This window comes from Diadema setosum, chromosome 2 (genome assembly GCF_964275005.1).
Source record: "Diadema setosum chromosome 2, eeDiaSeto1, whole genome shotgun sequence".
Lineage (NCBI taxonomy): Eukaryota > Metazoa > Echinodermata > Echinoidea > Diadematoida > Diadematidae > Diadema > Diadema setosum.
This window is the reverse complement of record NC_092686.1, coordinates 22,923,309-22,935,517: the sequence shown is the minus strand read 5'-3', so window position 1 is coordinate 22,935,517 and position 12,209 is coordinate 22,923,309. Positions and strand designations below refer to the sequence as shown.

General features: G+C 39.3%; 1 protein-coding gene across 1 annotated transcript in view; it reads right to left on the bottom strand.

Annotated features, from left to right (window-relative positions):
• Positions 1-12,209, bottom strand: part of LOC140243342 (uncharacterized) — a 94,879-nt gene that overhangs the window by 33,159 nt on the left and 49,511 nt on the right. The window contains exons 9-11 of the mRNA XM_072323020.1: positions 11,323-11,457; positions 3,608-3,769; positions 986-1,114 (exon numbers count right to left, since the gene is read on the bottom strand). Of these exons, the coding sequence (XP_072179121.1) occupies positions 986-1,114; positions 3,608-3,769; positions 11,323-11,457 (426 nt within the window). The remainder of the gene's footprint in view (positions 1-985; positions 1,115-3,607; positions 3,770-11,322; positions 11,458-12,209) is intronic.

Genomic DNA, 12,209 nt, shown 5'->3' with positions numbered 1-12,209 from the left:
TTCTTAGAAGAATTCAAAGTTTATTTGATGAAAAACGGTTTCGAAATGGCTGAGATATCAAAAAAAAAAGCGGTCGTAATAAAAGGTGGGACTCGCCTTTTATTAGGAACACTTTGCTTTACTTTGTTTTTGGATATCTCAGCCATTTCAATACTGATTTTCATCAAAATAAATACCTCTTAGAATTGAATGCTCTTTGATATTTCATAGATGAGTTATAATTATTTCACAGAAAGCTAAAAACTAATCCCACATTTCATCCAAAACTATACCATCCCTTTAAGCAGGCTATAAGTGAGACAAGTATTTCTTCGAAAATATTCCTAGTGACAACTTTGGCGGTCATTTCTTATTAACGACGACGGGCATGGACATAATTGCATCATGGCATGACATGACGATCCTGTCATTGAGATATCTTCATTCAGGAAGGAAAGTGATCTAGTTCTCCACCACGACAGGGGATCTCCATGGCAACGGGGTGGGGTGGTGAAGAGCGCATCTCGACAGGGTGCAGGCTCGTTGGGCTGGATTTTGTAAATATAATGTCTTACGACTTTTTACTGCTGGGAAAAAGATTCCAGTGCAAATATTACTGGTTCTGGCATGGGTTAAACCGTGGGGAGACACGCGTGACGTCACATGCTACATACATGCCCTATTATTAGAGTATAGCCGATTACTGGTATGACTCTTTTCTTTCAATTCAAACTGTCAACTTGAGGGGGGGGGGATTGAGAGGACATAAAAATTCAAATGATTCATGGAGTACGGAGCTCACCTAAACAAAAACAAAATCAAACACATTATGACTGATTTTAAGACCATGATGTTTATTACTCCCGTATTAGGGAAATAGTAAGTGATAATGATGTGCCATGAAAGACAGACAAGGATGGCAATGTTTTTGTTTTTGTTTTTGATAGCCAACATACTTGCTGACACACCGACATACTTGCTGAAATTGTGTTGTGAAATTTCTTACCTAGGGCGTCGCAGATAAACCCGTTGCCGGTAAAACCCTCCCTGCACACGCAGCGGTAGGAGCCCTGAGTGTTGGTGCAGTCAGCATCCGGGGAACAGAGCGACGTGCCCTCGGCGCACTCGTCGATATCTATCGAGGAAGACAGAGGAAAAGGACAGAGATGAAACAGAAATAAAACCTCGAGTAATGTGTCTTCCCCCCCCCCCCCCCCCAATTGGCACAAACATCCACCTGTCACATTAAATTCACACGAAATCTCTACAAAACCTGAGTCACAATTGACTTGTGACCACTATACCCCATCCTCCCTTGTCCACTCCCCGGAGGTTTGAAGATTTGGGGTACAAAGAGAACAGTCCTAGAAAAAAAGAAAGAGAAGAAAAGTCACTCTTTTTTTTTCTTAATCCACACTTGACTCTTTCACCACAATCGTGATGTCGTCCTTCTCGCTTCTCTCTCAGCGGATTTCCGTTTCTTCCGACCCTTGATCCCCCCGTTGTCCTTTGCTAAAGCTCATCTTCCATCTCGGGATAATTCGCTCGTGTCATCTTAATCCATGTCCGCGGTGTTTAGGCTTCATATCTCCTTACATGCCGGGTCGTCCCTTAGTCGGTCAGGCCGCTGAAATGATTGTGTTTGTTGCGCCGATCACTTTTCGTTAAAGGATTGTTTGGATATGTGATTCAGGAGGTTTATGGAAAGTTCATGAGCTTCATTCTAGGAAAAAAAAAAGGTCTGTTCAGTTACTTTGCAAGATTACATATTACAGATGATAGAGGTAGCTATTATCGAACTTTTACATATAATACATCAAGGTGTCAAGTCCTTTACCTTCCAAAGGAAAAGATGGGGCAGAGGAATATTATGATTGTAAGAGTGAAATATTTCTTCGCGTAAAGTTGAGAGGTCACTCAGAAAGAGAAAAAAAAAATTGACAAAATATGGTGTGATGTCAGTTAAAAATCGTTTTCAAACAATACAAAAGTAATCATTTTTGTAACAGTAGCTCAACATCAAACACAAACAAAGTGTTGAAGGACTAAAGAGTCTATCTTATTTGGATAGCTAAATAGACTATCAGAACTAGTTCGTCCATATACTCATTTGCCATGTTTGCAGGTTGTATGTATTTCGAGGAATTTTTTTTTTTTGAAATGTAAGCGCTGAGAACGTCCTTTGTCTGTAAACTCTGGCTTGGGGGAAAAGGAATTTAATATTTCTAAACCATGTAAAGTGACCTAGACTGGAGGGGAGACTGCGGATTCTTCTTCCTTGAACTGACAGAAAAGACTTCAACAAACCTTGGCTTTTGTCGGTCTTCCAGCCCTCTTCAACGTTACCATGTGCAATGTCAAACATGTCACACCATTTTCAATTTTTATATTTTATCCTAATGGAGCTCGCTTTACGCAGCCTGATGCCCCTAGCACTATTATCCCCTCTTGGACGTAAACATTTTGGCACATCTTATGAACCAAACATTTTATTCTAGGATTCATCAAAGCCCACTGATGCGATACAAACGTTGACACAAACGTTGATTTTAATCGGTGCGAGACGACGTATTTCAAGATAATTGTCGTGTTGAGGATTATAAAGCGAAATCCTTCAATTTAGTATCTTTACCATGAATGAAAATGAACGAAAGACTGTTAAGCCCCGCTGCAACTCTTTTTGGCAAGACTTTGAAGAGTAATCAGACATTACTTTCGAGCATTTTGATCGACAACGAAAAAAAAAAAATCTCTGTCCTTCGGACTAGATGATATAATACATAAAAAAGGTACGTGACTTGGATGTCGGAGCCTCTTGACATCACAACTCCATGACATGGATTGACATAAAGTGGTCACGGTGCCTCTGATGACAAATTAATGGTCCATGAAGTGTCAATTAAGCGATAGTCATCACACCTCCCACACAACAAAGACTGAATATAGGTGACGGAAGTACGCAGGTTGGTTCCAACGCGTGTTGAACCATACACAGTAAACATTCCCTCTTTAGTATTGTTTTTTTTTTGTTTTTTTTTTGTTTTTTTGCTACTGTACCATTACAAATATATTGACACTTCGTCGATGTGCATCCGTTCATTTTCCAAGACTCGAGGGGTGCCTCCTTCTACCCCCCCCCCCCCTTTGTCGTGAAGAGTGAAATTGTATCCACTTTTCTTTTTAAGGATTAAAATCATCTATGCTTCAAAGCAGGTGGCGACTCATGGGAGTGACCTATCAGTACCATGCACTGCACAACGATAATTGCAGCAAAAGCTACGCATTTGAATAGGTTGTTTAGAGGAGAAAAACACGTCAAAGGTGATTTATTAACATTCTAGGAGGACTAAAACATAATTCACTTGCAAACTGTTACTCTACAATAATTCTCACCTTTCTCGTCAATTCAAGGACACGGAGTTCTTATCCACGACAAAACAACCCAGTAATAAATCAACAATCCCAAAGCCATGTCCTTATGAACATTTTCATATCTTTAATAGTCTGGCCCTAAAACAGTGTTACTCCTCCATTTTTTCTCTGTCCCCCTTTTTTTAACCAGTTACAATTTGTTACTTTTTTATTACTCTTTCGACTGACCAACAAACCTGACTTTGCCCCGACTCACCTTGGCAAGTCTCTCCGTCTCCGCTGTAGCCCCTTGGGCACGGCGCACACTGGTACATCTTCACTATCCTGTCCTCTGGTACGGGCATGGTTCTCAGGTCGAGGTCTAAAGGCGAGCAGACCGAGAGGTAGTAACACGGGTTCGAATTGCAGTCCTTTATTTCTGAGACCACGACGAGAGAGTGGGGGAAGTAAGAAACTTCGAATTAGGATGGCGTCGGAAAAAAATAGTAATTTAGCGGATGCAAAACGATGCGAGAAATAAAATTCATCTTGAAATCCCCAAATCCCAAATCCAATTCAAAACAACTACAGTATATCAACATCATGGCTACTAGTAATTGTACTCACTGCAAAAAAGGAAACTACAGTTCACATTTTCAAAAAAAAAATCAAGCCCCCAACCTGCACACACGCACACACTCAAACACTAATAACAAATCAATCATTTAATCAATCGGATAGGACATAAAATGCAGGTCCCGTGTATGAGAGAGTCACAACTCATGCACGTAAAAAATCCCGCTTCATTCATCGCAAAGAGCAGGGTGTTCAACCCGGTGAAGTGGTCCCAACTCACATCCAACTTGACCCCACGGAAGACCAGCTTAGCGTAGCTGAATATGGGCTATCCAGCCATCTTCTCAGATGGAAATGAACAAAACAAACAAACAAACAAACAAACAAACAAACAATCAATCAATCAACATAAGCATCAGCATCAAACATAAACTGGGATGGACTTAGGAAATGACTTGAAAATGTTTTGCATTTTACAGGGCTTCTGTCCCGAAGGATTACTTTTCCCCTTCCTCCCCCCTTGTTTTTTTTTTCTCTCTCTCTCTCCTTCCCTTTCTTCGTTTCATCCACTTCTCTTTCTTCTTCTTCTTCTTCTTCTTCTCCTCCTTCTTCTTCTTCTTCTTTTTTTTTTTTTGGGGGGGGGGTGACGAATGAGAGAATCAAATCTCATTGGGCAAAGGCGTACCGAGAAAATTAGAGAGAAACAGTGAGTTGGGAAATCGGTAGAACTTCCCGAGTCGAGCCTGTGAGACACTTTGTAGTTCACCGACGGTGAACTCTAGAAAGTGACGCCGAGTACTTAGGGAAGCTCGAAGGGTCCATGAATCTGTCAGAATCACGGACTCCGGAGTTCGTGGGTGCGGAGGCAATTTGCACCACGCATGGCCGCGGGGCAATTAAACTGACTCACAAGAGAATCACTTCAAAATGGCGGTATTAGTCTTGACAGTCGCATCTGAACTGCTCCGATCTCCACGGTTATTATGAGGGCAGTAATTATTCCTTGACAATTCTCAGGAATTTGTTGACGTTAACTGCCGAAAGTTATGCCCAAGTTCCAAATAAACTTTGGGATGAAGCAGGCACTTAGCACCTTAAAAACTCTTCAAAAACGTATTTTTTCTTAAATTTAGAATACCTTGTTATCTAGGCACACTGAGAGTCTTCTGGACTATTATGCGCGATATAAATGCAAATCTTTATCATCATTATTATTTTTCTAAGAGCAAGAAATCGTTTGCGGAAGAAGGCGACTCTTATTGGATAATCGCAACTCCAAAACAATGATAAATTGTCTCCAATTTGTCATTTAAAGATCATAGCATTTTGTCATAGGCCTCAAATAATCTGCGCTGCTTCAGAGATTTTGTTTTCAGCTTAAAAGCATTATAAGAAATGGGAAACAATTAATAAATACGACAAGAAAATGACATGAAAGGGCTTTTCAACTCATGTAGATACGAAAGCCCATCATTGGGCTCGGGGGCCTCGGGTGAAAATTCGTGTCAACACAGCGTTTATGTTCATACATACAAATATACTGACGGGGGGGGGGGGGGTTACAGTGGTAGACAGTAAGAACTTCACTCTCAATCGGCCGATTGTGGAACAATTTATATAGTTGAAGACCTACAGGTATTTTTAAAAAAATAAAGAAAGAGAAGCTCAGCCTATACAGTCAAGACGCCAAAATCAAGTGAACAGGTGCCAAGTCACGGGTCCACGAGAATGAGATGAAACTTCAAACATTGGAAGTTGGGATGCTGAATGTGCCTCTATATCGTTGCTTTGTCATATCCATTTCCATATTCTAGCAACAGTCCCCGAGAACTAGCTCCCTTCTGCAAAATGGAAGTCAACTTGAGTTTTGACAATAAATGAGACGGGGATGTGAATAGCAATGCTTCCTTGAAAATAAGTCTTCCCTTTGGAAAGAGAAAGAAAAAAAAAAACAGAATGAAATTAGGATGATCGCATACGCTGTCATCTACAACCTAATTTCCCTCATCTTTCTTGCAAAGAAAAAAAAATTGTCATCATCCTGAAGGATATAGTAAAAACTCTCAGAGGACACGCCATCCCATCTATCTTGCAGTGGCTCCCAAGTGATCCTTTTTTTTTTTTCAATGACTTTCTTCTTTTAATGCAAGGAAGTCTTATCATCATGGAAACGACCAAAATAGGTAATACGAGAATTCCACTTCATTTTTCATCTTCCTCCCTCTTTCTGTCTTTGTTCACAAGTTTATTCGTACGAATGCAGGGCCTATGTATGTACATCACAACCATCACGGTATATTTGTATGTATGTATGTATGTATGTATGTATGTATGTATGTATGTGTGTATGTATGTATGTATGTATGTATGTACTCATCTATACGTATAATAATGCATATGCATGATTTTATGTATATCTATTTGTATTTTTTTGTGTGTTTATACATGTATGTATCTATCTTTCTACCTATTAATCTTTCTTTATATCTACCTGTCTATATCTTAACCAATCAATCTATCCATGAACATACACAACTGCCCAGCTAGTTTAGCATTGTGTAATTTCTCTCTTGTTAATTTCTGTCCATCAGTCCTTTCGTTTACTGGTCTCTACATCTCCTAGACATCTTGAAATGAAGTGGTTCATAGCGAGATCGCCCATGCATAGACAATTAGATTTCTTTTCTGATGACAAGAGACTTCTAGTACAGTGTTGGCACTTGTGAGCACGTCAAAGCAATAGCAAAATGTGCTTGCCAATTTTTGAGGTGAAACACGTTAAAAAAAATGTGGAACAAGTAAATTCTTTTCCGTTTCTTTCAATCATGTTGTTCCCAGTAGCGGCCTTCATTTATGGGAATGCATATTCATGAGAAAATGATACTCACTTCTCGAGGTTCCCAACTGCGAATTGAGCGCGTAAAGTTAATTTGGCTGTGACCTCTGATATCGTTAAATCTCACGCACTTAGCTACCGCTTCACCGCTGAAAAACAAATCCTGACAGAAACTATGATACAGTGACTGGGCGCCGGCGTCCGCGTGATTGTTAAAACGAGAGAAAGCTCAATATTATGTCCTGAAAACGTGAGGCGGATGTGAAGAATTAATTGCTAAATTACAAAACGTTCGCTTGGATTATCTTGGTTAAGGGTATCTTGGTTGGTGTCGTTGTTGTTGCTGTTGGTATAGTGTTCTTGTTGTTCTTGTTACTTACTTGTTCTAATTCTTGTTACTAATGCGATTGGATCTGCACCAAATCCCTAGAACAGCGTGACCAACGGAGGCACACAAGGTGTATATGGCCAAAATAAGAGATCTGTCCGTGCCAGCGAGTCAGGTGCCCCATTTACACGAACATGTGGTATTGAAATGTCAGGAGAGCGATACAGAAACAGGGGGAGAGGAATCTAATAATAGATAGAATAACTGGTTGACAACAAAACAACTACAACAACGAACAAGAGTTAAGGCAGACAGTGGCTGTTGAACATGTCTTCACAAACGTTAACCAAAGAATACTCGAAACTGGGGTAGGCATAAGAAAGGCTGTTTGACAAGAAATCTCGTGTTTTTCAATCTGACTCTTCGGTAATAAACAAGTGAACCAAAAAAAAAAAATAGACAAAAGTAGTCCCATTAGAATGTTGCTCTCATAGAAGAAGAGACATACAGAAGCTGCCAATCGATGTAAGTGGTAAATTGTCATGAACCTTGAAATGTTTGTTCTTTTTGAAATGTTACTTATCTTGAGGATCCATATTATCAATGTTATTAAAGTCTTTCGCTTTATGATATCCTTAATATTTAGCACGGTACAAAAACGACCGACCAATCAACAAAACAAAACTTTGTTTTCCTTTTTTTTTCCTTTGCTTTTCTGAAGCTCACATAATCGTATATTCACGTTGGCCCTATATTACAGTTTTAAATAATGAACGTATACAATATTTCCATCTTAAATACATTGGAAGTAAACAAAAGAACTGTATGACGAAACCCAGTGTTCCATTTTTCCTCTTTTGGCAGGGATGGGAAACGGGGAAGGAGATGGGAGGAATTCAAGCAGCCTTGAACACATTTCATAAGATCAGGTTGGATAATTGAAGACATGGACAATAGAATTGTATCCCCAGCATCAGAAGTGGAAAAATGGTATCAACTTTACGCCTGACATCGGAGGTCCGTATATAATTATAGGTATACGTAGCCGATTCACAGCGCGAATAACTTGACCAGCAGCAAGCCTACTTCCGAAATGGCTCTCCTCTCCCTCTCGTACTCCCTTGCCCCTTGTCAGATTCCTAGGGAGATGGAGCCACGCCCACAGGGCAGCACGCCATCAAACCACATTTAGCTCGTTTCCTCCTTCTCCTTCATTCGTTTTTGTTTTTGTTTTTTTCATTATTACATATAACAAAAGTAAATCAAGAACGCGGGTTGAACATGAAGGTCATATTCATCCTACTTCCAGGAGAGATAATTCATCCATCCGACCTAAAGGGGATCACAGCTGTGCACGTGTATCTACTACGGAATGGTCACTTTAACTTTGGCATTAAAGCTGACACTAAACGAACACAATGCCATATCTTAATTATGGTGTTTTAGTTTGGGGCAACACTCACCAGAACCTACTGGATAGAGTGTTCCTTCTACAAAAGAAAGCTCTCCGTGTCATCAGTTATCCTTTCATACCCTCCCACTCAAATATGTTATTTGCCGCAAATAAGCTGCTGAAAATTAAAGATTTGCATTTATTTAATTTGGGACAATTTATGTATACGTACAGCAACAACTAACTCCCCTCCATTTTCGATTCTATGTTTCAAAGAAATCAATCATTCCATGACTATCCCACTCGTCGTTCCAATGAATTTCACTTACCTCTCTTACGAACGATTCTTGCTAAGAACACAGTTATTTATACTGGCCCAACGTATTGGAATTTTCTGAATAATGACATAAGAAATTCACCTTCTATATTTTCATTTAAAAGGAGATTAAAGTCGTTTCTATTGCAATGTTATGTTCCTACAGAAGTGAATCATTCTGATGGCTCATTTTAATTTTTTCCGAAGAATTTTGATTACCAATAATATACTCTCACATATTTTCTCGTCCCTGTTGTCCTGAGACTCTTACTGAGTAGATTCAATTCTACTTGTAGTACCTCCGCATCTATTTCTCTCTATTTCTCCATATTTATGTATCCCTTCCTCGCATCCCAATATTTTTTCGACATAGTTCTGTCGAGGATCGCTGGATCTGTTTTTCCTTTCTGTCCGCTGTATTGTCTTCCTATTATGTCAACCATGTCTCGTTCTGTCTTGTATCGAAGTCCCCTTTCATAAGTTTTGTCGTCTCAGTCTCGTTCAATGTTCATTCGCCTGTGTATGTGTGTCTGTCCGTTACTCTGTCTTCTTATTGGGCTTCCAGACCTTTTTTTTTTTAATCTGACTTTATTCCCGATCTTTTTTCCCCTTTTTACATCAGTTCGTTTTCTATTGACATTCTGTACCTGAGGGGCCCACATTCTACAAGCATTGCCTTTTTAGTAGGTCCCTCCATTTTCGATATTTTGTGTAATGTTATATCGTCTATATCACTTCAGTCAATTTTCATTACAACATTATTTGTTACCCCAAGGTTCCACAATTATGTTCTCTTTTCAATTTTACTTTGTTTTGATTATGTAACCTTATTCTCTGTTACCAATGAAAGTGAAATGTTTATGTTCTTTTCGAAAAATGAAATAAAGTTTGAATTGAATTGAATTGAAAAAAAGAGAAGAATATGTATGCACGACCGTGTTACTACATCGAAACTTTTTTTTTCACAATCGAGTGATGCAATCTAACCAGTTGGAAGACATATCACACTTTACCTTTTTAATATATATACATATATATATATATATATATATATATGTGTGTATATATATATATATATATATATATATATATATATATATATATATGTATATATATATATATATATATATATATATATATATATATATATATACATACATTCATATTCACACTGGATAAGCATTCATCCATGACTTCAGCAAGGATACTAATCTTTTCGCACGAGCTGTCATTCATCAAAAGCAAGCAAACCAAAAAAAAAAAAACAATATTGCCACCTATACATATAATACGCGCACTATGGACTTAATACAGACAAACCGAGCAAAGCGATATATCATCAATTGTGCTACGGGTATGGATTTTCAGTCAAAAAAAAAAGATTAAAAACCGAGAAGAATTTAAGGGTTCACTAAAAGGGTAGATGAGTAGTGCATGACAGCCCATTAAGGGATCAGTTCAGATTATAAGACCATATAGCATCTCATAAGAACGCGCATTAACAGTGATTGTTTTGCCACGTCGCTTTTTCAAGGCCACAGATGACTTGGGTCTAGTTTCCTAAAAACGAAACAAACCAGTCACACCTGAGACCACGACACACTAGACAGGTGGTGCGGTTTCGCTGATGCATGGCGGCGAAGAGATGGTTTACGAATAACTCGTCATCTGCTTCTGTATAAGTGCATCAGCGAAATTCATCAGAGCTCCTCCATGGAAACAGATCCCCTGTCAAACTATTTGTAGTGCATCACCTCAGAATGAATGACATGGCAACAAGGTAGACTTGTGAGTGTGAGGAGGGGTCGCTTTCGGGAGGCTCAAAAAGGACAGGGCCCATCATCAATTTCATTGAAAGCTAATATGGCTATATGTTTGAAAAGATTTTATTTTCTGCATTTCATATTTTCTTTCAGAATAACAAAAATAACAAAGGCAGGTTCAATTACACAGATACAATTCTGAAAATTATTGACATATTACATAGTAAGTCATATTTTGTATGTAAAGACAAATGAAACGTTAAATAACATACAAAATGTTTATATGGCCAATAATGACTTAATTCACAGTACAATATATAATATATACATATGATGCAGAGGGCCGCCGTTATAAGCCGTGCTTGAACAGACGGACAGCCAGAGTTAAATTACCATTTTTTTTATGGGACATGTTTCATACCATACAGCGACGCACCCATTTCTGCCACGTAAAGTGATGTTTTACCATGGAGCTAGCTCCATGGTTTTACTCTCCCTCCATCCCCAACAGCGCTTACCACAAGGGAGGTGGCTCTCTCTCTCTCTCTCTCTTCCAACCTCCCTGTTACGCTCATCAGGGGACCGTTTCATGAAAGTTGTCGGCCCTGACAAGTTGTCAGTCTCTCGACAGTTTCATTAAAATCCTTGGTTTTGATTGGCTGTGAAGCTCTATTCACTGACTGTTACTATATGATAACTGTCGGAGACTGACATCTTGTCGGGGCTGACAACTTTCACGAAACGGTCCCCAGGACAGAGTTTATCAAGAGGAGAACTTACGGACTCTAGTGCATTCCTCTCCATTTCCCATGTAACCGTCGTTGCACACACACTCCGGAACGCCTCCAGTACCCTCTTTGCAGCTCGCATTGCTGTCACACACGAGGCCCTGGCTTAGACATCGGTCTTCCGACTCTACAGACACATACAGATATAACACATAAAAAATATATATCATATTCATATCCCCTCTATCATGACGGCCATCCTTTCTTGAGGCATGGCTCAACATTTATATTGCGGGGGGGGGGGAGACAAGATATTAGTAAGACTAAGAATTGCATTTGATCGCTGAACTAACTGTATTATGTTGATTGTCTTAGATGCTTACAATCAGTGTCCTTTCCTCTCAGCCAGGAGCTGCCGACTTGCGAACTGGTATCATCATTTTACACCATGAGAATGTTGTCATGTTAAAAAAAAAAAAAAAAATTGGTTTGATGTGAAAAAGCGTTGAGTAATTATGGCACCAAAGTGTATTTTGCATCGTATCTAACAACGTCAAAACTTTTTAACAACTACGTGGCAACGCAATTACATATCACAACTTAAGATGACAAATTTGGCTATAATGGTAATTCTAGCGTCTTCCTACAGTAATATCTATTGTGCTGATGTCGCCTCGTGTGGTGCTAGAGAAATATATGACTAATCTAAGGAAATTCTGTTGGTCAATTCCTCCAAGAAGTGGAAACATAAAGGAGAGGAAGAAGAGGAAGAGGAGGAGAAGAGAGATGAGCGTGAGAGGAGGAAAGTAGGAAAGGGGGAGAAAGGCAGAGAGTGTATCAAAAGAAGGATGAAGAGGAAGAAGGGAGAGGAAGAGGAGGATAAGGAAGAGAATGCGCAGGAAGAGTAAACCATGCAGGAGAACGATGAACGGCACCAAA